General features: G+C 43.0%; 2 protein-coding genes across 9 annotated transcripts in view; one reads left to right on the top strand and one right to left on the bottom strand.

Moving 5' to 3' along the window:
* Positions 1 to 21,925, top strand: part of CLDN10 (claudin 10) — an 85,531-nt gene extending 63,606 nt beyond the window's left edge. For both annotated transcript variants that reach the window (XM_048494891.1, XM_048494890.1), the window contains exons 2-5: positions 13,655 to 13,816; positions 14,040 to 14,121; positions 16,430 to 16,537; positions 21,550 to 21,925. In XM_048494891.1, coding sequence (XP_048350848.1) covers positions 13,655 to 13,816; positions 14,040 to 14,121; positions 16,430 to 16,537; positions 21,550 to 21,676 — 479 coding nt within the window. In that variant the 3' untranslated portion in view covers positions 21,677 to 21,925. The remainder of the gene's footprint in view (positions 1 to 13,654; positions 13,817 to 14,039; positions 14,122 to 16,429; positions 16,538 to 21,549) is intronic.
* A 1,745-nt stretch (positions 21,926 to 23,670) lies between these two features.
* Positions 23,671 to 24,114, bottom strand: part of DZIP1 (DAZ interacting zinc finger protein 1) — a 45,687-nt gene continuing 45,243 nt past the window's right edge. For all 7 annotated transcript variants that reach the window (XM_048493797.1, XM_048493799.1, XM_048493800.1 and 4 more), the window contains one exon: positions 23,671 to 24,067. In XM_048493797.1, the coding sequence (XP_048349754.1) occupies positions 23,985 to 24,067 (83 nt within the window). In that variant the 3' untranslated portion in view covers positions 23,671 to 23,984. The remainder of the gene's footprint in view (positions 24,068 to 24,114) is intronic.

The raw sequence follows: 24,114 nt of genomic DNA, 5'->3' as shown, positions 1-24,114 counted from the left end.
CAATTCCTTCTTCAATGACAATCAGTCACCAGAGCAGGATGAAGGTCTTACAGTGGAACCTCAGTTATCATTGCCATCAGCTTTTGTCGGTTTAGGTTTTCGTCGGGTTCTTTCAATGAAAAGTTGCCTCAGTTTTAGTTCATCGCCTCTGTTTTTGTTGGTTTTCATCAGTGCGCACACACTAATTTCGCAACAAAAACCGGCGACCCCCTGCTGCTCCATTGCTTGCCAATGGGAGCCTCGGTTTTCGTCGGTTTTGGTTTTTGCCAAGGTTTCCCTGACGAATTGCCAATGAAAACCAAGGTTCCACTGTATTACTCTTTGATACTCTTTTGCAGTTTTATAAGCATTGTCGTGTTGTCAGCTGTTTTTAATGATGTATCTTCTTACTTTCACTGCACAAAGTTGAGTTTTGCTGGATTTCTGATATTGAATGTATCTTTACCTTACATTTAATACCTGGTTTGCTTCTATATCTTTTTCCCATGCATATGCATGTTTTTGCTATCACAAATGGCTAAGGGATTCTGCTATTGTGAACTCATGTCTGAGCTTGGAATGCAAAACATAAAGGTCTTCATCTTGTCTTCAGGGTAAATTTATGAACTGAAATGGAAGCCACCGTCAGTGGAGCAGAGCATTTCCTAAAACCTGAGCCCTGGGGTTGAGAATACCTGCAAAAAAGCCATTTCTCTTTCATCTTGATTAAGGGCTTCTGAACTTTTCCCAGTATTTTGGCAGAGAATGTCAGCTGATACAGTTTTTCCCAGTCTTGAATGACAAGCTGTAGTTCATGCAATATCAAGTTACTGTTTTACACTGGGTTTGGGGCTGTTGTGCAGTTCACAGTTTCTTAATGTAAAGACAGTAGTTAGTGCTGAGGATTCCCTCCATGCTGTGAAAGGGTTCATCTTGGATTTGTGCAGATTAAGTTTGTGTTAAAAGTGCAAGAGCAGAGTAGGCCAGTTTTCCTGTTCAGTTGGCAACACGAATGATGTTTTGTCCCCCTGTTGCCTCAGATCTAGTACGGGTGGAAGTGCAAAATTATAACTCACCCTCCCAACATTAAGACAAGCAAACAAAAAAGTCTGAAGATCTTCTAAACACAACAGGTAGGGAATCACCTAATTCTGTGCCTATATTAATTGCATCATGTGCTTCTAACATACATGATTGATAATACTGGAACTCAGTAAAGAAGCTTGTGACTTACCATGATTTCTATCAACCAATCAATTATTGAACTAATAGCAGTAGTTTGCTTAAAATTCTCATCCTTGTGTGTGAAGGCTACTAAGAGTACAATTCTAAATTGAGTTATACCCTTCTCAGAGCATTGACCACTAGACAAAGGCCCTTTCCGCACATGTGCGGAAACGAGCCTCCACTGGTAAAAATCCACCGGCTCGGGGACCGTTCGCACACTAGCATGCGAATGGCCCCCAATTTCCCGCCCAGCAGGAGCCACCTCTCGGTCAGCCCCCTCCACTGACCTTCATGTCCAGTGTCGCTCTGGAGGGCTGCAGGGACCCGTCCACACTGCCCTCCAACCTCCAGAGGTCGGAGGGCAGTGTGGGCAGGTCTCTGCAGCCCTCCAGAGTGACGCTGGACATGACGGTCAGTAGAGGTTCGCACCACGCTGATGGGAAGACACCACTCCCAGGCGGCCAGGACAACACTGCTGCGATGCAGCAGTGCCTCCTGTGTGAACAGCAGCCCAGGGACGCTGTTTTTGCCATCCCTGGGCCGCTGTATATCACCCGTGCAGAAAGGGCCTTAGAAAGGTGAACTTCCTCTTGGAATGGTGCTGCCAATGTGAATGACTGGCACTTTCCTCTTCCTGATGAGTTGCAACTGGTACTAGGGTTGCAACTGGCAGTAGGATCAGTGGGAGGGTTAGGGAGGGGGAGCACAACATCATGTATGCTGTTATGTCACTTCCAGGAAAAGCCAGAAATGACAGGCAGTAGCTCTAGGAATTGCTGGAATTTTTGGTGATTTCTAGAGCTAATTTCTGTCACTTCCAGATTTTCCCAGGAAGTGATATAAAGACACACACAACACAGCTTTTAAAAGTTTGTGTCGTCGCCTCCCCACTCCCCGGCTGCTTGGAGCAGCCACAGACAATGGGACCTGGGGGCAGGGGCTGAGGGGCTGGCAAACTTAGCAAGGCCTGACATTAGAAACAGGATCTAGAGCTGAACTGGGCAAGATTCATTATCTGATCAGATTCTTTTGAATAACTTATATTTTAAAGAAAAGACAGACCAATAGATTTCTACCAGAATGTTGCTGAACCAGTGCCATATAATCAAATATATTTCAGGCACATCTAACAAGTAGTCTGGTATAACCTAGACAGAATTATTGAGAAGATACAATGAGATAACCTCATGGCCTTTTTTCTCAGAAGGAGAGCTAAGGTTGCCATACATACACACACCCAAATGTGTTTATGCTACTGAACCATAACGGTATTTTGTTTCTGTGGAGGTGCCATTGCTGAGGGTCACTCTGGCCACCTCTTGACCCAAAGAGGGCCTATGTTTTCTTTTCCTTTTATTCTGGAAAATGATGCGTTTCTGCCCTGTGGCACTGAAAGAATCAAAAACAACTTTAGGTTGGCAGGTGTCGTAATCTGAATCCTAAAATGATCTCTAATGCATCAGGCTGTGTTAGAGGTATTTAAAAAAATAAAACATGTTTAGTTTGTCTCGGAAAGAAATGAGAGTATTATCGTGAGAACCATCTAGGTTCTCCAAGGCTTGCCGTTTTCTCTTTAGATAGACTACTTGAGATAAGCATTTGGTACCTCAAGTACTGAAAGGACACATCAGCTACTAGAGTTTTTAAAAGGCAGAGTGTAGAAATTCAGAGGTCCGATTAAAATGTTTGCTGGGCTTTTGGCTATCACTTTTGTGATTTCTTTAAATGAACTAGCTGTCTACTCCTAAATGTGTGTTGCTGTTTTATAGGGTGGGGAGGATTTGATTTAGTTCTGGTGTTAGTTCTTTCTCATTGCAAGTTGCATGTTTCTGTTAGAGTTTTTATTGTGCACCTTCCTTGTACATATATATTTAAAAAAACAGCATTTTCATTTCAGAGTGCTATACTGAAAATGGCCCATTTTAAAATAAGATTGCCTTAGAATGTTATGAAAACATTTTTGTGAAGGTTAGATTTTTTACAAGCGTTCTGTTCAAGAATGTCTGTGCCTTTGAGACAGAAATTCAACCATGAAAATATATAAGGGAAGTTATACACATCAGAGTAGAGGTTCCCAACCTTTTTGACCCTGATGGCACCTGTAGAATTCTCACACAAGATGATGAGTAAAAGTTCTATCTTAAAGTGCTTACTTGTTAGGGAACTGACAGGAACTTGCGGGTAAGGTTGTGTGAGGCATATGGTGTCATGTATGGTATGACATCAGTGCCATAGAGTTTCCAGCAATTCCTAGAGCTACCCAACATCACTTCTGGGTTTACCCTGAAAGTGACATGGTACACATGATGTGAGTGATGATGGTAGACAATGAGGGCTCAATGGGAGGCTTCTGCTATGGCAGTCCTACCATAGGTTCATCAAGTTTGGGTACCTTCTTTGTACACATTATTTAACCAGGCTGCAAGGTAGGCTGCAGTATTCTGCACAAAGGAGAAGTGCTGCCCATAAATGATTGTTCCTACATATCCTGCCTTACTCTCTCTCTCCCGTTCTACTGATCTGCAATTTGTTAGAATTTGTCATCAAGGGTTTTTCCCAGAGTTTCTTGAAGGAAGTTTTTGAAATCAGCAGGTTGAATGAAGAATCATAGGCAAATGACTGGATGGTCCCCATTATTACAGCTAGTTTGAAAACTGATCTCTAGGGCCAGTCAATCACTAGCCAGGAGCTTAATGCAAATATTCAGAGATCACAGGAAAGCCATTATGGAATTGTGGAGGGGTATTTCTGAAAGCTACCAGCTGATTTAGCTACTGAATCCATTTCCTCATAAAATGTAATTGGGCTTGGTGGAAAATGTAGGCGTGACCCTGGGCAATTGCAGGGCCGGAGTTTGAATTTAGTGCTAGGGTGACTAGGTGCAAATGAAGAAGGATGTCCTGTACCTGTAACAGCTGTTGACAAGATGACAGTTTTTTGCAAATGAATCACACAGGGATGAGGAAAATTGCTCTTCTGAAAATGCATTTTGCATACATCAGTTAAAAGTATGGAGTTCTTTCGTTTCTTTGCATCTGACCCCCCTATACATGGGGACATTGATTCAAACTCTTTTGCCAGCAGAACATTTGACTTCATACAGTTTTTGTGGCATTGGGGCAAAGTAATTTGGGCTCAGTCTTCAAAGCCCTCAGACTGCTCCATAGACCCACTGCTGGCTTCATGTAATTAATGTGGTATATGCAAAGAAGTTAATCTGCAGAGCCATTTGGGGTTGTGAAAAGGGAGTTGCTTCACTCTGCTGGAAGTAGGGGTGGGTAGCGTGGTGGCCAAGTTTGCAGATGATACCAAATTATGTAGGGTGGTGAGAACCACAAAGGATTGCGAAGAGCTCCAAGCGGACCTTGATAAATTAGGTGAGTGGGCTCAGAAATGGCAAATGCAGTTCAATGTAGCAAAATGCAAAGTGATGCACATAGGGGCAAAAAATCCCAACTTCACATACACGCTACAGGGGTCAGTGCTATCAGTCACAGACCAGGAAAGGGATTTAGGCGTCTTAGTTGATAGTTCCATGGGAATGTCAACTCAATGCATGGCAGCTGTAAAAAAGGCAAACTCTATGTTGGGGATCATTAGGAAAGGAATTGAGAATAAAACTGCAAAGATTGTCATGCCCTTATATAAAGCAGTGGTGCGACCGCACTTGGAGTACTGTGTCCAGTTCTGGTCGCCGCATCTCAAAAAGGATATTGAGGAGATAGAAAAAGTGCAGAGAAGGGCAACAAGGATGATTGAGGGACTGGAGCACCTTCCCTATGAGGAGAGGCTGCAGCGTTTGGGACTCTTTAGTTTGGAGAGGAGGCGGCTGAGGGGGGCAAACGATTGAAGTCTACAAAATTATCCATGGGGTAGAAAATGTTGACAGAGAGAAATTTTTCTCTCTTTCTCACAATACTAGAACCAGGGGGCATTCATTGAAAATGCTGGGGGGAAGAATTAGGACTAATAAAAGGAAACACTTCTTCACGCAACGTGTGATTGGTGTTTGGAATATGCCGCCACAGGAGGTGGTGATGGCCACTAACCTGGATAGCTTTAAAAGGGGCTTGGACAGATTTATGGAGGAGAAGTCGATTTATGGCTACCAATCTTGATCCTCCTTGATCTGAGATTGCAAATGCCTTAACAGACCAGGTGATTGGGAGCAACAGCCGCAGAAGGCCATTGCGTTCACATCCTACATGTGAGCTCCCAAAGGCACCTGGTGGGCCACTGCGAGTAGCAGAATGCTGGACTAGATGGACTTTGGTCTGATCCAGCTGGCTTGTTCTTATGTTCTTATGCTGGATTTTTCTTTTGTTTACAGGTCAGGAATAAGGTACTCACTCACTTAGACTTACATCAGAGTTGGGTGTGCTTAAAACAATATCTATTTATTAGCAGGGAGATTAGCAACTGATGCTTTAGGACAAGCAACCTCAGGCAGTCTACAAGTCCAACTGAGAAACAGAGCTAAAGAGCAGGAACTTCACCTCATGAGACTAAACCAACACTCACACAAATCAGACCGGGGGACAGACGGTTGCACTGTAACATACAGTAAATTCCCCACACAGCACATCACAGTCGCAAGCAGAAAAGTACACAAAACTTCCTTCAAATGTCTGACACAAAGACCTAGTGTCATTCCCCAACAAATATGAGGACTTTATAGCATGAAAATTGACCCCTGGAGTCTGACAATCCGGGGAAAAGAGCAGTCTGTTCAGAGATTTCCATCACCTTTCTCTGGCCGATTGCATGAGGTAGATTACTTTTTAAAAAACTGGTATCCCTTGTCCCATGAGCATCTGTGCCACGGTCCTCTGGCATAGTTGTCTTTTGATCAACCCTAAGGCTAATATTTTTGGGAATATTTGTGCTGGCTTGTTCCTACTTCAGGGATTTAGACTGGATTACCATTTGGCTAATTATTGTTCCCACCAGACCACGGCTCCAGGCTGTGAATGACTTGATTATACTTTGTGGTTTCCCCCTGTTCTCCAACAAAACTTGTGCTGACCTTTGACCAGTGTACAGGAGCCATTTTGTATTTTAGCATATGCAAGTTATGTTGGTTGGGGTAAATGTTTACCCATTTTTACCTAGGAGGTTTAGCTATAAATTAAACTTGAGAGGACCTCTGGGTAAATACCTTTATGCTTCAGCACCCTAATACGTTAATTAGCTACTAACAGTGCCAATAAATTGGGCCCGTCAGAAAAATAATGGCTTCCTTAGCCAGCTTTGATTTACAGGTGTTCCTAAAGAATGTAAACCAGAAAGATACTACAGAGAAGAAAAATATTTGAAATTAATACCCACATTTATGAATATTATACCAGGTCTTTGTAACTGAGGTCCTAAACCATATCCTACTTACTGCCATGTCTGATGGCCTCTCAGAGGCTGGCATAACTGGTTTTTCTGCTGGTTTGCTGGGATGGCGACAGTGAAAGGATTGCCAGGTGTCTGGCAAGAGAGAATATCCCGTGTTCAGTTCAGTGGGTCACAGGTGCTGTAAGTGTGTATTAGAATTTAACATTAGTTAACCTTGACTATATGGGTGTTAAGGCCCCAGCTCTTAAAGGCCATTTCAACTTCTGCTTAGAGTGCCAGGCAGCCCAATCCAAAGTGGGGCGGGGCTAACAGAGAGGTAGCTGGGGACAACATCCCCATGCTGCCTCCAAAGAGGCAATTGGGGGGTGCAGTTGATGGGGGAGAAAGAGAAACTCCCTTCTCCCCTGGGAAAGGGGAGCTTCTGGGTTTGGGGGCTGCAGTGGTCTGCCACTGAGGTAAGTCCCTTGGGGGCAGCTTCCATGCCACTTTGCATGGCACTGGTGGCACAGATGCAGGGACAACCCTTCCACCACTTCCAATGGAGCTTCAGTTTCCCCCCTCCCCTGCTTGGACATATCTAAAATGTGAGACAAAATGGCAACGTTTTTATGAAGAAAGCATTTTTCTCCCATGGTAATTTAATAAGGAATTCACAGTTCCTTTTTTTTTTACCCTCCTCTTTTTTAGTGGCCCTGCTTTTGAAAGAGCATATCATAATTAATGGTTAAAGGGCTGGACTAGGACCTGAAAGCCCCAGACTACATCCTGTTCAGTATAAAAATGACAGGTTTGTTAATTCATCTGCCACTTCCTGGACCATCTTTTCTCTACAGTGCTCTGCTTGGGTCCTGGTGCCTACCTAGTTCTGTTTCCAAGGTGTTTGGACCCAAGAGGAGCATTCTAGAACAAAGATGGCAGATGAATTCACAAATCTCATGTCATCTTTATTCTGAACAGGGTACAGACTCTCTGCTCAGCCATGGAAACTTTCTGGTGAATCTGGGTCAGGCACTCTCTCAACCTATTTCAGAGGGTTGTTGTGAGGATAAAAAACAGGAGAATGTTACATGCTTCTTTGGTCCTCCATTGGAGAGACAAGAAACATATAAATTCCAAAAAATCAATAGAGTAGGAGCAGGACCGGCATTAACTAAGTAAAGTTTCCCTCAGCACAGAGAGCAGAGTTATGGAAATCTTCACTGCAGAGTGTACCACCACCATTAAAGGAAAGGAGCAGCGGTAGGAAAAAGACTGGCAACCCTATGACAGCTATGCTATCTTTTTTCAATTGTAATTTTACAGCATTGATGGGAGGCATTATAACTGTCATGCCTTACTGGAAATATGTGGTAAATTCAAGTCTAATAAGGGATTTTAATCATCTTTTGGACATTCTTGCTTTTCTCAATAATCTAAATTGAATTCTGTTTTCATTAAGTATGTTCCCCCTATGGATTCATGTCCAGCCACCCCTACCCTCCAATTCAAGTGCTGGCAAATTTGCTGACAGGCTTCCAGTCTCTTCTTTATTTGTTGCATCCTAGAGAAGGTTTGTTTCACTTCATTGATGATCTGTTGAAGTGAAGTTGAAGTGAAAGGGTACGCAGCTATGAAAGGTGCCTTTGAACGTTTTAAAAAAAACCCAATGAAGTCACGAGGAATAATCCTGCCCTTTGGCAATCACTAATCTTCAGTCATAAAAGCACATCTGTCTCCTGTAACACTACTGAAGTTTTCAGAAACTTTTGGCTGTAATTTGTTGTCTGGAGATGGAGCGTGATGGTTGTTTACTTTGTCCTTTTAAAGGGCCAGAACGGGATGAGCTTCTTCCACACTCACTCTGTTGCAGGATACCCAAACCTTTAGCAATGTGCATTAAGAAATGAAGCATAGACTGCTGGATCGTGCTGGTGTTCCATCTGGTCCGGCATCCTGGTTCACACAGATCAACCAATCAGCAGCCCTTCAGGGGCCACAAATAGCACAAAGGCTAAGGCCTTCATCACGGCTGCTATTCAGCAGTTTGCTGTTATTATCCTTAGGGTGAAAAATGCTCTTATCTTGTTGAAATGGGCAGCTGAAGCTTTTCATGGCACGGAGGGACATAGAATCGTCTTGAAAACAACAACATCCCATTAAGCCTCTAATTTTTTCTCTCCAGCCATTTGGCAGCCCTAATTATGTACCAGTCACCCACTTTGTAAGTCCTCGGTTTCCCTCATGCTTTGTTCCAAATCTTCCCAAACCCTGTTCTTGCCACCATATTTCCCGAAAGGCTGCAGTCCAAGCAAGCAAGGTGTCTGGATGGGAAGTGTGCATTTTCAAAATGCCTTGCCCACATTGACACCATTTTACTGCTGTCACCCCTCCACACTAGCACAGGGCTTTTTATGCTGTGGAGACACAGCAATCACAGAGGGGGCTTTTTAACTCCTAGCAAAATGTCTGGTGGTGAGAGGGCTTGTGAGTGGTCAGTACAAGGCAATGACCCAGGAAATGAGGATGCTTATGTACTTTTAGACTATTGCCTATCTCCTGCAGGCTGGTAGCCAACAAAAACGGATCCTCTTTGCCCTTACTGTTGCTAAAAGGCTTACTTTACAGTATTGAAGAGATAATCTCATCATCCAGTGGCTCAAGGACTACAGCTTTATCACCATTTGAATATATGGCATATAGATGACAACTACATGTGGATATATTTTAGATGTTTGGAAACCTTTTCAAGAAGTTTATCTATAGACTTGCCACCATTGTTGTTGTATTTTCGATTCCTTGTCTGTTTGGAGTTTATAATTATTTTTTAAAATAAAAAATAATAAAAAGAGAGGAATGACCAAGGAAAGAGCAGTAAATATCCCTCTGAGGGTGTGTAGCAGCGTTGGCTGTACAATGGGGAATTGTTGCTGTGTGGATATAGCCCCAGCTGGGTTTTTAAGTTCACAAATCCAGCCACCAAACCTCCTGGTTAGGTGTTCTAGTGCAATTATCCCCTTCCCTCAATGTTGTATTCTTCACAAAATAATCAAGGCAGGTATCCAGAGATGCCTCGAGAATTCTGCTGAAGCTGAGGAGCCATTTCTCAGCTTTGCACCCAGAAGGTCCCAGGTTCAATCCCTAGCATTTCCAGTTGAAAGGATCCTATAGCAAGTGGTGTGAAAGACCTCTGCCTGACACCCTCGAGAGCTGCTGCCAGTCTGAGTAGACAATACTGATCTTGATAGACTCAGGGTCTGACTAAGCATAAGGTATCTTCATGTGTTCAGTGTGTTCAAGTCTGCTTACACTGATCTTCACAGGACTTGGTGAGTGCTTTTTTAATATCCTAAGTCATCTCAACTTAATGTGTAGCATTTCCATATCCCATCATTCCAAAGAACGTGAAGTCATCGGCACCTGCAATAAGGCTGTTTTCCAGGCAAGTGGTTAAGCTACAACTCGGAAAATGCTTCTGTTGGTTTCTCTCTTGGTCCTCCTTGCCCCAAAACAGATAACCCTCCCCTTACAAATTCTGGGAAAGCCATATAGATAGCACCAGTGTGGTAGAACTCAAGCTGACCAGCAATTCTTTTCTCAGAAAGGTCTGATGCTCAGGATCCTGATTCAGATTGGAGATGTGAAGTGAGAAGAAAGGGACTTAAATCTCCCCTCTTGTGCTGTTTTTCTGATATGAATCAGCCCCAAGGAGCTACCATTTGTCCCACTGAGGAAACGTGTAGATGCTGATACAGTCTGTTGTAGCAAAATGAATCAAAATTAATAACATCTTAAGGGTGAGCAGTGTTGTTATGGAGAAAGTATTTGTGGGCTGATGGTGATCGTGGAAAGCACCATCAAGTTGCAGCCCACTTACAGCAACCCCAACGGGTTTTCAAGGCAAGAGACATTCAGAAGTGGTTTGCCACTGCCTGCCTCTCTGTGGCGACCCTGTTTTCCTTGGATTAGACCTCATTTATTCAGAGGCATTATAAAACATTCCACCAAGATAATTTGATAAATATCGAAGGGAATCTGTCCCTTTCCAACAGAGTTAGTTGATCTGCACAGCGAGATATCGTTCAGAAGTCTTTGATGTAAATAGAATATATATAAATATTTTTTTTACTGAGCAGGAGTTATCCTTGGACCCTGAGATATAGATATAAATGGCCGGCCATATCTCCAAATTTGTCTATTGTTTGGACATAAAGTCTGCAAAAGGGTTAAACTGCAACATTTCAAAGTTATGTGGAAAAACCAATCTGATGCAATAATTAGAGTTGATCGCTTAGTTATTCGTCATTCCTTTGCTTAATTCTTATAGGTGTCAATACTTATGATACCTATTAGATAGGCAAGGTAAGAAAGGAGAGGAAGAAGGAAATGGGTATGTAGGGACATTTTGAACAATTCATTTTTATTGTATTATTTCAGTTTTATGGTTGCAGTATCGGAAAGAAGTGTTTTACCCAGATTCTAGCAACTAGCTAAGCAACTAACTAAGAAAATAAAGATGGTTATTTTCCCAGAAGACCAAAATCACACATGCACTGTCAACAATGGAAGAAAGAGAAGATTAGAAAAAGTTAACTATTACACTGAACATAAAACTATGTGTGTGCTTATATGTGCAAATATATCTTTGAGTAAATTTACACATTCATTATACTGGTTATTGCTTATGGTCTTCTCTTTCTGCACATGGGATATCCAAAGTGGTGAGATCTATAAACTGGAGAACTGGAATAGGTCCATAGAGATCAGACTGGAAGATCAACTTTGAATATTTACTCAGAAGTACTTCTCCGGGATTACTGGGTTTCATGGCTTTAAATTTTTCAGTGAAGAGGCAGCGAGGTCTTCATCTACTGTTCCACTCCAGATTTTTTGAAGAAGGGGTGGGTAGGGGTGGGGAAGAGCCAGATGAAAGGGAAGAGGAATGGGTGAGAGAAACTGCAACTACTGAGAGTCCACCAAGAACTGAACATCACTCTCTGGCTGCATTCTGGCAAGACCTCGCAACGAAGAACTGCAATCATGTGCAATTTTTGACAAGTCATTTTGACAATCCAGATATTACGTAATCTTGGGTGGGAAAGTAAAATCTGTGCTAAGCTATGTGTTCTTCTTCCCAGTCCTTCACAACGTTATCGGGTCCTTTATGGTTAGCATTTGACCAAACAGTAGCATTACAGCTTCAGTGGTGCCAACCATGGGTAATGCTGGCCCAGATCTCCAGTCCTTTGGCCTGCCTATGCTGCATGGTGAGGCGCTACAGCTTGCCTCATTGGCCAAAAGCCTAGGGGTGATCCTGGATCCGGCTTTGTCGCTGGAGGCCCAGGTCACCCAAGTAGCTCAGACGGCTTTTTACCATCTGCGGCAGGCACGGCAACTGGCCCCGTACCTCTCCTGAGCTAGCGACGGTGATCCATGCAACGGTCACCTCCAGGTTAGACTACTGTAACTCACTCTACGCGGGCTTGCCTTTAGCCATGATCCGGAAATTAAAACTCATTCAGAATGCAGCAGCCAGGCTGCTTACTGGCAGTTTGAGCAGGGATCGAATCACACCAAGCCTATATCATCTGCACTGGCTGCCGATTGAGTTCCAGATTATGTTTAAAGTGTTGGTTTTGACCTTCAAAGCCATTCGCAGTCTTGGACCTGCATACCTGAGGGACCGCCTCTCCCCATATTGCCCCAGTAGGCCCCTCCGCTCCTCGGAGGAGGACCTACTCGTGATCCCTGGCCCAAAATGATCAGGCTGGCCTCCACGAGGGGCAGGGCCTTTTCAGCCCTGGCCCCTACCTGGTGGAACAGACTCCCTAGGGAGATCAGGGCCCTGCGGGACTTACAGAGTTTCCGCAGGGCCTGCAAGACGGACCTTTTCCACCAGGTGTTTGGCCAGCCTGGTTAAAAATATATCTACCATGTCATCTGGCCTCCCGTGGGCACAAAAAGGGGGGGGGGGTAGCCGGACGCCATCTACATTTTTAAATGGGTTCTGTTTTTATGTAACTGATATTTAAATTATGTTTTAAGGTATGTTTTAACCTTGTTGTGAACCGCCCTGAGCCCTCAGGGGGAGGGCGGTATATTAAATAAATTAAATAATAATAATAATGTCCGACTTGTGATGTAATACAAAATCCAGCACATTGATCTTGTTTGCTGTGTATAACTGTTTTTGTATCAATATAATAATCATCATCATCATCATCATCATCCAGAATTTAAAACTCTACTTTAAATGAGAGCAGTCTTGATCACTTCTTGACCTGGATGGCCCAGACTAGCCTGATCTTGTCAGATCTGAGAAGCTAAGCAGGGTCAGCTCTGGTTAGTACTTGGATGGGAGACCACTAAAGAAGTCCAGGATTGCTACACAGATGAAGGCAATGCCAAACGGTCTCTGAACGTCTCTTGCCTTGAAAACCTTGCTGGGTCACCATAAGTTAGCTGCAACTTGATGGCACCAAACACATACACAGTCTTGATTAGAACTAATCTTAAAACTTCTTTGGGCATTACATTTGGGGTTATCCAGCTTCATGTGCCAGAGGTGCTCCACAGTCCTCCCCATACTCGTGACTTCTGTTTTGTTTCTGTTGGGCTGTGTGCATTTTTTCAGGGTTGATACATAAAACCAAGGTGTCAGGAATATTGCTGGTATGTCCTGAGACAAAATCAAATATGCTTGAGTGGAAGAAGAGTTTGGATTTATATCCCTCCCTTTCTCTCCTGTAAGGAGATTCAAAGGGGCTTACAAACTCTTTTCCTTTCCTCTTCCCACAACAGACACCTTGTGAGGTAGGTGGGGCTAAGAGAGTTCAGAGAGAAATGTGACTGGGTCAAGGTCACCCAGCAGGTTTGTAGGAGTGGTTCACCAGATAAGACTCCCCCAACTCATGTGGAGGAGTGGGGAATCAAACCATGTTCTCCCCATTAATAACTCAGCCACCCCAGAACGATTGAAAAGGGCTAACGAATAATGGTTAAGAATGACAAGGGAAGAAATATATGCGGGGGAAAGCTTCAGCTCGTGCCCCTTACCATAAATCCTAAAATGCAAGCTCTCGGAAGCTGCTAACTGATGCCAGCTTTTGCCTTGTGTTGTTCTGTGCAGGTTACATCCAAGCATGCAGAGGACTGATGATTGCCGCCGTCTCCCTCGGCTTTTTTGGCTCCGTATTTGCACTGGTTGGGATGAAATGCACAAAAGTCGGAGGCTCAGACCAAACTAAAGCCAGAATTGCTTGTTTAGCGGGAATGGTTTTCATCCTTTGTGGTAAATATAAAACTGTAACACCCCCACCCTTTGAATGCTTAACTTTTCTCCAGGAGCACTTCCTGGCCCCCTAAGAGCGAGAGAGAGTGTGTATAAATGTAAGTGTAATCATACAGAGGAAAGTTTAACAGCTCCCCTAATACCACCAGCTGAGATGATGAGATCTAAGTACATCCTATACAGGTTTCATTTGCTGAACAGTTCTCTGTCTGATACATTTCAGGGCTCAGCGCTATGACTGGGTGCTCCTTGTATGCAAACCGAATCACCGCTGAATTCTTTGACCCTACATATGTTGCTCAAAAGTAAGTATGGCTGGGAAAATGGACTTTTTAATGCATCACTGTTTACCTTCTGACCCATTAAGTGCATGAATCATCAGTTTCGACATTATGTTTTATGTTTATATGAGAATGCAAGTGACTTGCAGAAAGAGTAGGAAGAGAGTAACACAAATACGTATCCTAGTTGCAACCAGATTACCTAAATTTACCTTGAAATATCCTGCCCTGGCCATGCCTCAAGACTGCCCCACTACACCACCAGCAGGGGCACAGGAACACTGTGTCATGAATCAGTCCCTGGATGATGAGGACTCTGATGTAGAGCTGAAAACACACTGGATCCAGAACTGACTCCTTGCAAGCAGATGCAGGCTACCGAACCAGCTCCAAGGCCTTTCCTGCCAGCAGCCTCAGATGAGCAAAGTAATGAGCCACTTGCATGAAAGAGACAGTTTCAGTGGAAAGGTGGGATAAAAATATGCAAATGAGAGACCAAACAGGTATCAGAGACCTCAGTGAAACTTTTCAGCCAGACACTTCTGCACCTGTTTTGTGTAGAAGAGTCTGGCCAAAAAGTTTCATTAAAGATTTTTACATTGTTTTGGTTTGGTCACCTTCTTATTTACATATTTTTATTTCACCTTTCCACTTTGGTTTGCATTCAAGACAGCTTACAAAATTCTAGTTAAATATAAAATAAGAACAATAACTAAAGACCACTACACAAACTAAAAATGTAATTGCACAGAGACGTCTGTACAAGTAACAGTAGCAACAGGCGCAGAGTCATTTCAATTTGTCTTTTGAAAGACTGAAAAACATTTATAGCCTGTAACCCATTTTCTATGCACTATAACAGTAGTGGCGAACCTTTGGCACTCCAGATGTTATGGACTACAATTCCCATCAGCCCCTGCCAGCATGGCCAATTGGCTGTGCTGGCAGGGGCTGATGGGAATTGTAGTTCATAACATCTGGAGTGCCAAAGGTTCGCCACCACGGCACTAGAACATTCAATATACAGTCAGTGTGGCTAACAGCGATCTTTTTTGTCTGGCTAGTGATAAAAATAGAGAGGTAGTAGATAAACTAAGGATTAACTTTCCAAAAAACTTGGTTATTTGTGTTTTTTTGGAGGGAAGGGAGTTGGTGACAATTTTAAATGTGGCATAAATTTTGCAGACTACAAGCTCACTTAGGCAAATGGGCTCAAGTCCATGAGGACTTATACAGCAAAACTCTTTATTTCTAGTTTTTAAACTGTACCAGGACCCCGTTATTTTTATTCAGACAGACCAACATTGTTATCCTGAGCAGAGTTCCATCCTTCTAAGTCCACTGAAGTTGACAGGCTTCACACTGCTTAGGAGGGCACCATAACATGGTTACCCTTCTGGAACATTTCATCAATATTACTTTAATAGCTGTCCCCCCACAGACCTGGCGATTATATGAGTAGCAAGCAACAAAGCCACTTAAAACCTCAATTGCTTTGATGATTATGTAAGTCACTCTTGTGCTCATCTAATGGGAACTGATGTCGAGTGTTAGCACTGCCTCCTTCTCCCAGGCCAGAAACATCAAAGCAACTTTGCTCTCATATTGATCAAGTTACGATTAACCTGTAACAAGGATGACCTGGGGACATTTATGTAGTGGTTGGAAGTCAATTCAATTCAGATCAATTGAGAATACTTCTTTGTCAGTAATAGTTACCAGAATATTGAAAGCTATAACCCAGGGGCCTCCAACAAGGTGTCCGTGGGCATCAAAGCACTCGCCAACAACTTTCCCAGTGCCCACCAAGTGTTTTTAGAAAGTGGGTGGGGCCAGGTGGGGCTCTTGACTAGTAAGGCTTTTGATTGGTTGTGCAGATTAAAATAATGTTATTTCAACAGCAGCTGCCATCACAATCTTGATCTTATTCTCTCTCATCCCTCTTTCCCGTGGTGTTTTTAAAATTACCCCTCTTATCCCTGCACTTTGGCTTCCTCTGTGCAGTTATTGCCAATTCTTGTGGCATCCATTTTGTGGTCGCACTCACCACCCTGTATCGGAATTTTAAAGGGTTCCTCAGGATCTGAAAAGTTGGGGACAATTATTGATGATCAGTGAATGAAAAAAAAAGAATATTCAGGGTGAAAGTGGAGGTTTTCTTGTTCTCTTTTTTCAATAGAACGTGTGCACCATCTGCAAATGTTTAGTGAAATACATGTAAATGAGTTGGATGGTATTGTTCATCTATGTCACAAACCTCCCCCCCCCCAAAAAAAATCCATTTTTGCAGATTCAACTCTTTACTAAGCATGAATGTATCACTTTCCTGCAGGTATGAATTAGGAGCGGCTTTGTTCATTGGATGGGCGGGATCATCACTTTGCATAATTGGCGGCAGTATATTCTGCTTCTTATTTATTAAAGAAAATAAATCTCCAAGGTATGGAACACACCAGCTTTCCTGAAATTAATACATTAGCATATTTCTAATGATTAAATATGTTAAGAGGGTATGCTACATGGAGCCAGTTTGCATATCTTTCTAAAACAACCTTACAGATGAAATGTGGGAATGATGGCTTTTTGGGGGGGGATTTAAAGAGTTGAAGCCACCCCCCCTGTTAGGGAGCATATTTGTTGGATATTACTGGTTTTAGTGTAGTGTGAAATACCATGTGGCAGAAACTGATACCAAAACTATCATTTGCACTGTGGATGCTTTAATGTATCCTCTGTAAAGAGATCTGGGTTCACTGTTTTTAAGAAAGATGAAATTCATGACTCAAGAATTTATCTCAGAGTCTCCCAGACACTTTATGCTTTCATAAGATGATGGATTTGGAGTTGTCAAATGGCAACCTTTAGCATCATGGTTGCTACCTGACTTTCTTTTTCCTGGGCCCCTCTGTTCACCCACTTCCTTCATCTGCAGAAGCAAACGGAACTTTAATTTTGCCCCACCCACCACAATATGGGGGAATGGGGGCGAGGAGTGGGATCTGGGAAGAACGGGTCAAGACAGATAGCAACAGAATCCCCTCTTATAGAAGAGTTCAAGATAAAGGTAGATTCTCTAGGTTGCAATATGGTGGCAAAATGGATTGCAAAGGAGAAGTCTGTGACAGATAGCTTGAAAGAGTCAAGAAGTGAACACAGGTGAGCTGTAAAATAACCAAAGACCCATTATGTCAGATTTGCGATAGCGATAGTTCGTAATCTTTAATCAATCTGCTACCAACCACCGATTATGCAACATGGTCACTGAAGGTTCCTCTAGTCACAAATAAAACCTGATTTAAAGCAGCATTCTAGACCCAACATCTTTTCATACTGAATTCTGAACAACAGTCCCAGAGTGCAGATCAAAAATCTGCACAGTGAAGCCATGTGCAGATAGGGGGGATTTTTTAACACACCTGGTGCAACCTCTGGTTTTGCAGAAAAATCCCAGAATCGGGAAAAAATGAACAGTGTTTTAAAAAACCCTCAACATACTATCTTACAACATTGTGTTGCAAGATCCCAGCCACCAGTTTGAGGGGTGCCTGTCAATCATACAAACATTGTTGCAGGCAGTTGTAGCCACCAGTAGGAGAAGAGGGGGTGGAGACTGCAACAGTAGCAGTGCTAGCAAACAAACAAGCAGTGGAAGCAAACAACCTAGTAAGAGGCTGTGGGTAAGCAAATCAGGGGACCAGAAATGGCAAAGGAAGGAAGAGACAAGCAAATAGGAAAGAGAGGAAATAGTGATAAAAGTGGCAGCAGGAGAATAGCAGGAAAAGAGGGGTTTCAGTGGCCTTGCAGGGGGAATTTAGGAGGTCTCTTGGGATTTCACAGATTTTGCATCACAGAACTCTTCAGAAGGCTCAGTTCTACCTCTGAAGGATAGAAATCTAAAATGATTAGACCACCACCCTTCATTCACTTGCCTTGACTGTTGACTCAAATAATTAACTCATAGGTTTCCACCTTAAGCAGGGCTGCTGACTGTTTGTCTTGGATGTTTTGCTAACCTCAGGGCAACTTAACTGCTTCCACCATACGTGGCCCACTTATGGGAATGCTCTTGTAGGTCACTCCCAGGATCTTTTCAAGTTTTCTAGTTGCAAGTTGGGTATTAGGTGTGATGAGAATACAGAAGTGATTTGAGCTATCAGGGTCTGGCTTATGAGTAGATCTGTGCACACATTTCTTCTGGCACTTTTCAACTGTAGTCATGGAAATGGCTTGGGAGAGCAGAGACCTAATACTCTAATATGAATTGACCTTCAAGTTCCTCTTATTCCACTGGTTCACAAGAATACTTCTTGCCAGGGAACTGGCTAACTGAAAATATGTAACTGTGTTCTGAATATAATTTGTAGAGCAGATTTCAAGAGATTCCTAACTGTGTAAGAGTAAATAGTCTTATGCTCATAACACGTAGAGTAAATAATTGGCTATAGTTGACCTTTGCACATAGCTTCTTTAGGTTCATGTAATAACAGCCTGTCAGAGGCAGATGAAACTGTAAGAATTGCCCCTGGTTTGTGGCCTGTTTTGGGAAAGTGTATCTTACCAAATTTAGTAGGGCTGTGTTCCAATTTGGAATTGGATAAATAGTGGGTTGAACATGATTTGAGAAGTCCCTGATCCAATACACATTTTGTAGCAGCCACGAAATCACTAGGTAGCCATGGCCAACTCATTCTCCCTGAACCCCCCCACCCCACCCCACCCCAGTCTGTAATATGGAGAGATGGTAACATGGCCCTCCTTCTGAGCTCTTTTTCATCTACATCAGAGAGAGCATCTTTGAAGTTCTGGAAACAGTCCTATTACCCTGGTCTAAACACACTGAAATTAGAGGCTTAGACTGGAGAAACTCTAAACAGAATTGCACAGAAAATGTTGTATAAAGGTGAAAAATATTTTTCTCCCCCACCCCCTTTTTTGAACTTTACAAAACTTCTGTGAATTAGAGTAGCCTACAGGTTAATTGAGAAAACCAGCTTAGTGTAGTGTCAGATTAGGATCTGGGAAACCCAGGACTGAATCCCCACTGACACCATGGAAGTTTGCTGGGTGACCTTGGGCCAGTCAGGTACTCTCAGACTCAACCCTGGCAAGTGTTTGGTTGGGAGACCTCCAAGGAATACCAGGGGCGTAACCCAGAGGCAGGCAGTGGCAAACCACATCAGAATGTTTCTTGCCTTGAAAACCCTACAAGGTCGCCATTAGTCAGCTGTGACTGGATGGCACCAAAAAAAAAAGTTTAATGGACTGAGCCATGAACCTGGAAACAGCTGGTTCAAATCTGCCATCTGTCATGAACTGACTAAGTGGCCCTTAGGTTAAGCTAGATACAGTGGACCCATCTGTAGCATTAGGACTGCTGGGTTGGCAGGCAGTTTAAGGCCCAGCTTGGCCATGCATGATGGGACAGCTGAGCTGTCCTCCTCCTTGCCCGCAATCTTTCTCAAAACTACCTTTAAAAAGCTGTTTCCACTTCCTCCCCCCTCGAGCCTAAATGACTGGAAACTACTCCTGCCATGAGAAAAATGGCTAAAAGTGGCTTCTGTAACACAACCAGATTCAAGTCCATTAGCACCTTGGAGACCAAAAAGATCTTTAGGATATACGCTTTCAAGAGCCAAAGCTCCCTTCATCAGATACCAGATGTATCTGACAATGGGAGCTTTGACTCTCAAAAAGCTCGTACCCCAAAAAACCTGTTGGTCTCTAAGATGCTAATGAAGTTAAATCCAGGGGCTTTCCCACACTTATGCCTGTTTTTCTTGGGAATCGATCCACAAGCATTGAAACCGGTTTGGGCACAGTTTTCCGCACATCTCTGTGCATTTTCTCAGTTGTGGAGTCAATTAATTTTCTTCTATATGTGCCTTAAATAATGAGGATTTTCAAGAGAGGATGCTATTGTCATTGGTATCACAGCACACACACACACCCCATACACACACACTTTTTGTGAAATGGCTCTGAAAAGCAGTATGTTGCTGCAACATTGTCAGAATAGGTTTAGCAGGTTGTCTGAATTCCCAGATGCCACCTTCTTAAATAAAAAAGTAAGTCTCTGGTCCTTTCCCCCACAGAGATGTAAGGAAAAAGACATATTTCTGCAAGGAAAGGAATTAGAGACTTACTTTTTAAAAAAAAAATGAAACCTGGCAATTCAAAGAACTTGCTAAGCCTATTGTTAGAACACTCCAGTAATATAGAGCTATTTTAGTGCCTTAAAATAAAAAAAGGAAATCACTCATCTGAGAGTGGGGAGTGATTTGACCATGACAGGACAATCACTGAACAGTGGCCTGGATATGGGTAAGACAAAGAAAACTGACAGAAACATTATGCACAAGGATAAGGACAATTCAGAATTGGCTTCCAGAAAAGCCTCCGTGTAAAGGTCTTCTCAAAAGAACCAGGAAAAACAAAAACAAAAAAACCCTGAAATCTAAAGGCACAAAAATGTGTACAGAAATTAGGGGATAAACTGATAGGAACAGAACCAACAAAACAAATGTGGAAAAGCTCTTCAGTCTAACATGGCCATCTTCTTAAACTGGCTTTTAGAAGCGATTGTGAAGTGTGGATTGGAAAAATGATTGTCAGTGGGAGAGAGTGTGGCTTTCTCTTCCTCCCTGCCCATGATGCACTTGTAAGTCACTCTCATCCTCACCATGTAGCAAATTGTTAGTACTCAGATTAGTTCCTGTGACCGCAGTGTCTAACTATGCCCAGAGCTCAGCCACTCTCTTGAAGCTTCAGTAGCTCCATGTGGGAAAAACACTACTGGGAGTTGTATATATTTGTGTTGCAGGGGTGCCAAACTTATTTGTTACAAGGGTCAGAAATAACATGTGACTTGGTCGGGCTGGTGTGTGTGTGTGGCTACCTTAGCTGGTGAGCCCCCCGCAGGCTTCCCAGCCTAGATTGACACTGGGGCAGGGGGGACTTGCCAGGCCTGATCAGGAACGAAGGGGTTGCCTCAGCTGGTTCGCAGGCTTGATAAGCCTTCTCAAGGGACCTCATCTGGCCCCCAGGACCCATGTTTGACACTCCTGGTGTAGACCTAATCTTCTTCAAGGCTAAGAAATCTTCCTTCAACTTATGTGCCTCTTTGGAGCAAAAACCGTTTGGAAAAAGGCTCCTTAGGTTGGAGGAAAACTTCAAGCTGCACTCAAAAATGGTAGGAATGGGATAAAGATAAGATCCACCTCAGTACTGAGATAATATGTATGATTTGGAACACTGAAAACTGCTATATAAATGCTATTCCATTAAAATTCATGCTACAAGAACAAAACCAATTTGAACCAAAATACCTGTGTGTGGGGGGGGGGGTGTGGGCGGGGTGTGTGTGTTTCCAAATGAGAGGACCAATTTTCCCTCTAAATATATGCTTGTACTTGGTAATGTATTTTAAAGTAGGTCACTTTTTTCACTTTTCAGGACGGGATATGCATACAACACAGCAGCTTCAATGGTATCTGCTCGAACAAAGGTCTACAGTGGCTCACCAGATTTTAACTCACCCAGTGTCTCTCCAAAGCACTTTGACAAAAATGTCTATGTGTAGCCTCGATGGTTCCAAGAGTCCTATTTTTATAAATCACATTTGTTCATTAACAGAGTAATTTTTTAGAAAGGTACTGGTGTCATCAGAGTCAAGAATGTTTTATAAATGAACTTTTGCCTACTTGTTGTAAATTTTCCTTATGCATTGTGTTAAGATTTATACCGATGTCATGCATAAATTATATCTGTAAATCATTTGCTATTTTTGCTGTAAAAAAACATTTACAAATAAAGTCATACTGGCTATGGACAGTGATGCCCAAAGGTTCTGTAGACTTGGACACTGCAAGAGATCTCAAAAAGCCAAGTTTTTAGTGTTTTTAGTGTTGGGTGCCAATGTGCTTATAGTCCTGGGACCCATAGGTCAAAACAGTTCTGAATCACATTCCCAAAGCTTTACCTTTCACAATAACAAACCTTATTCAAAGCCACTGCTTCCTAAAACTTTCAGAGTTCCATCACACAATGCTAGCATTAAAATTCTTCTAGCCTCTATCTTCCTTGTCATAAATGTGCAAATCTGCCTTTGGCTTTCAACGGCAGCCTTTACTCATCAGGGCATCAGTAGCTGAGATCTTCCCAGAAGAAATTTCATCAGGACTCTTCCAGCTATTCTTGAAATTCCTCAGATGATTAACCAGAGGAGGAATTCCTCTTAATTTCATCTCAGAATTAATTTCAGCAATGACTCCAATTGTTAGAGTAGTAATGTCCTTGTCTGAAGATGGTTGTGACACTTTTGAGTATTTGAATGCCTGTTTGAAGCTGCGCTTTCTGAACCATATCTCCACGTACTCCCTTGACCACTGACCAGATAGGCATAAATCCTGTAACAAGCCTTCCTCAGCTGGAGCCAGCCTTCCTTGAATACAGCAAATCTCTGATAAGCTAGAGCAGGGGTAGGGAACCTGCGGCTCTCCAGATGTTCAGGAACTACAATTCCCATCAGCCCCTACCAGCATGGCCAATTGCCCATGCTGACAGAGGCTGATGGGAATTGTAGTTCCTGAACATCTGGAGAGCCGCAGGTTCCCTACCCCTGAGCTAGAGCAAGGAACTGAATGGAAAGGTGTCTGAATCACGATTTTGAGGATGACATACGTAGCAGAGCCTTTCTACACAGACCTCTCCTGATGAGGAAAAAGTCTTTATCTCAGCGAGAACCATCTCCTCTCCCCTGGGCTTCTGCAGGTCTTTTGTGTCAATCCTAAGAGGTAACCATTAGCCGTACTTCTCCAGCAACAAGAAGCACTTAGCTCTCCCTTCAGGTGAGGCCAGCCCTGTGGCACCTGACCCACCAACAGCTGGGCCAAGATGAGCAAGTCCAGGAAGATGCAACCAACCCTTGGTGAACCCAGAAGAGGGGTGGGGCAACTGTGTCATGACAGATGGGCAGCCACTTGGGGAGATGGGCAGGAGGACCACGCCCAGGCCCAGCATCTCCTCTCTCTTCGTTACGACAGGTCTCAACTCCACAGAGGCTGGATCAGTCAACTAGGGAAAGGGGTAACCTGAGAAAAAGGGGATAAAAGGGAGGATCTGCTGGCAAGATTGTTGGAGGCAGTTGTGCCCAAAGGAGAAGAGAGGAACCAGGTGGTGCAACTCCCTCCCCTCTTCAATTTGAGGCTGGGAGGACCCTCAGAGTAAAGGCACAGTCAGCATAGCCAAAGGCAGGCCACTTGGGGTAGAGCAGTGGCAGCACAACAGTCTTAGTGGTCCTCAGAACCCCTGGAGAGTTCTTCTGCTCAAAGAAAGGCACTTTTTGCCATCCCAGCAAAAGAGCCCTGCTTTATGTGCAGAAGTAATTCACAGCATCTCCAGTTTAATGAATCTCTGTTAGCAAGGGCTGGGAAATGCTTTCCTCTGCCAGAAACCTTGAGAAGTGGTTGCCAAGTAAAATAGGAGATCCCTCATTTGACAGCCTTAGCTTCAGCCAGTTTCATATGCTCAAGATTTGCAGTTTTCTCTGTGTTTGTGAACAAAATAATATTTGAATGAAAAGAAATAACTTTATTTAAAATGCTCACATTTTATATAAAGTTTAGTACAAAGCTGTGTTTTTTATTTTGTTTTTTAATTACATAAAATACTGGGTTAGGTAATACTGTTTTATTGATGAACACTATTTTCTTGAAGGTGGAGAACTAGCTAGAACTATTTAACTAATCTTGCACAAACTAATCTTGCACCCAGTCAGACAGAAATTGAAGACGTCAGAGGTTTGTAAATAAAAGTTCCTTGTTAATGCACATGAAAAGTTAACAAGAATCAGGTTGTTATAGAACAGATCCCATTTCAAAGATGGACAATCAGATATCTGAAGAGTCACTCCAGTCTGTGACAGTGACTAAGCTGCTTTTCAAGGTGCTTGTTGTATCTGCATCTTGAATACCTTAAAAAAGAAAACACCGAATTAGATCGGCTACACAGTGCTGAAAA

This window comes from Sphaerodactylus townsendi, linkage group LG04, assembly GCF_021028975.2.
Source record: "Sphaerodactylus townsendi isolate TG3544 linkage group LG04, MPM_Stown_v2.3, whole genome shotgun sequence".
Lineage (NCBI taxonomy): Eukaryota > Metazoa > Chordata > Lepidosauria > Squamata > Sphaerodactylidae > Sphaerodactylus > Sphaerodactylus townsendi.
The sequence above is the reverse complement of the archived record's forward strand: the minus strand, read 5'-3'. Positions and strand labels throughout refer to the sequence as shown.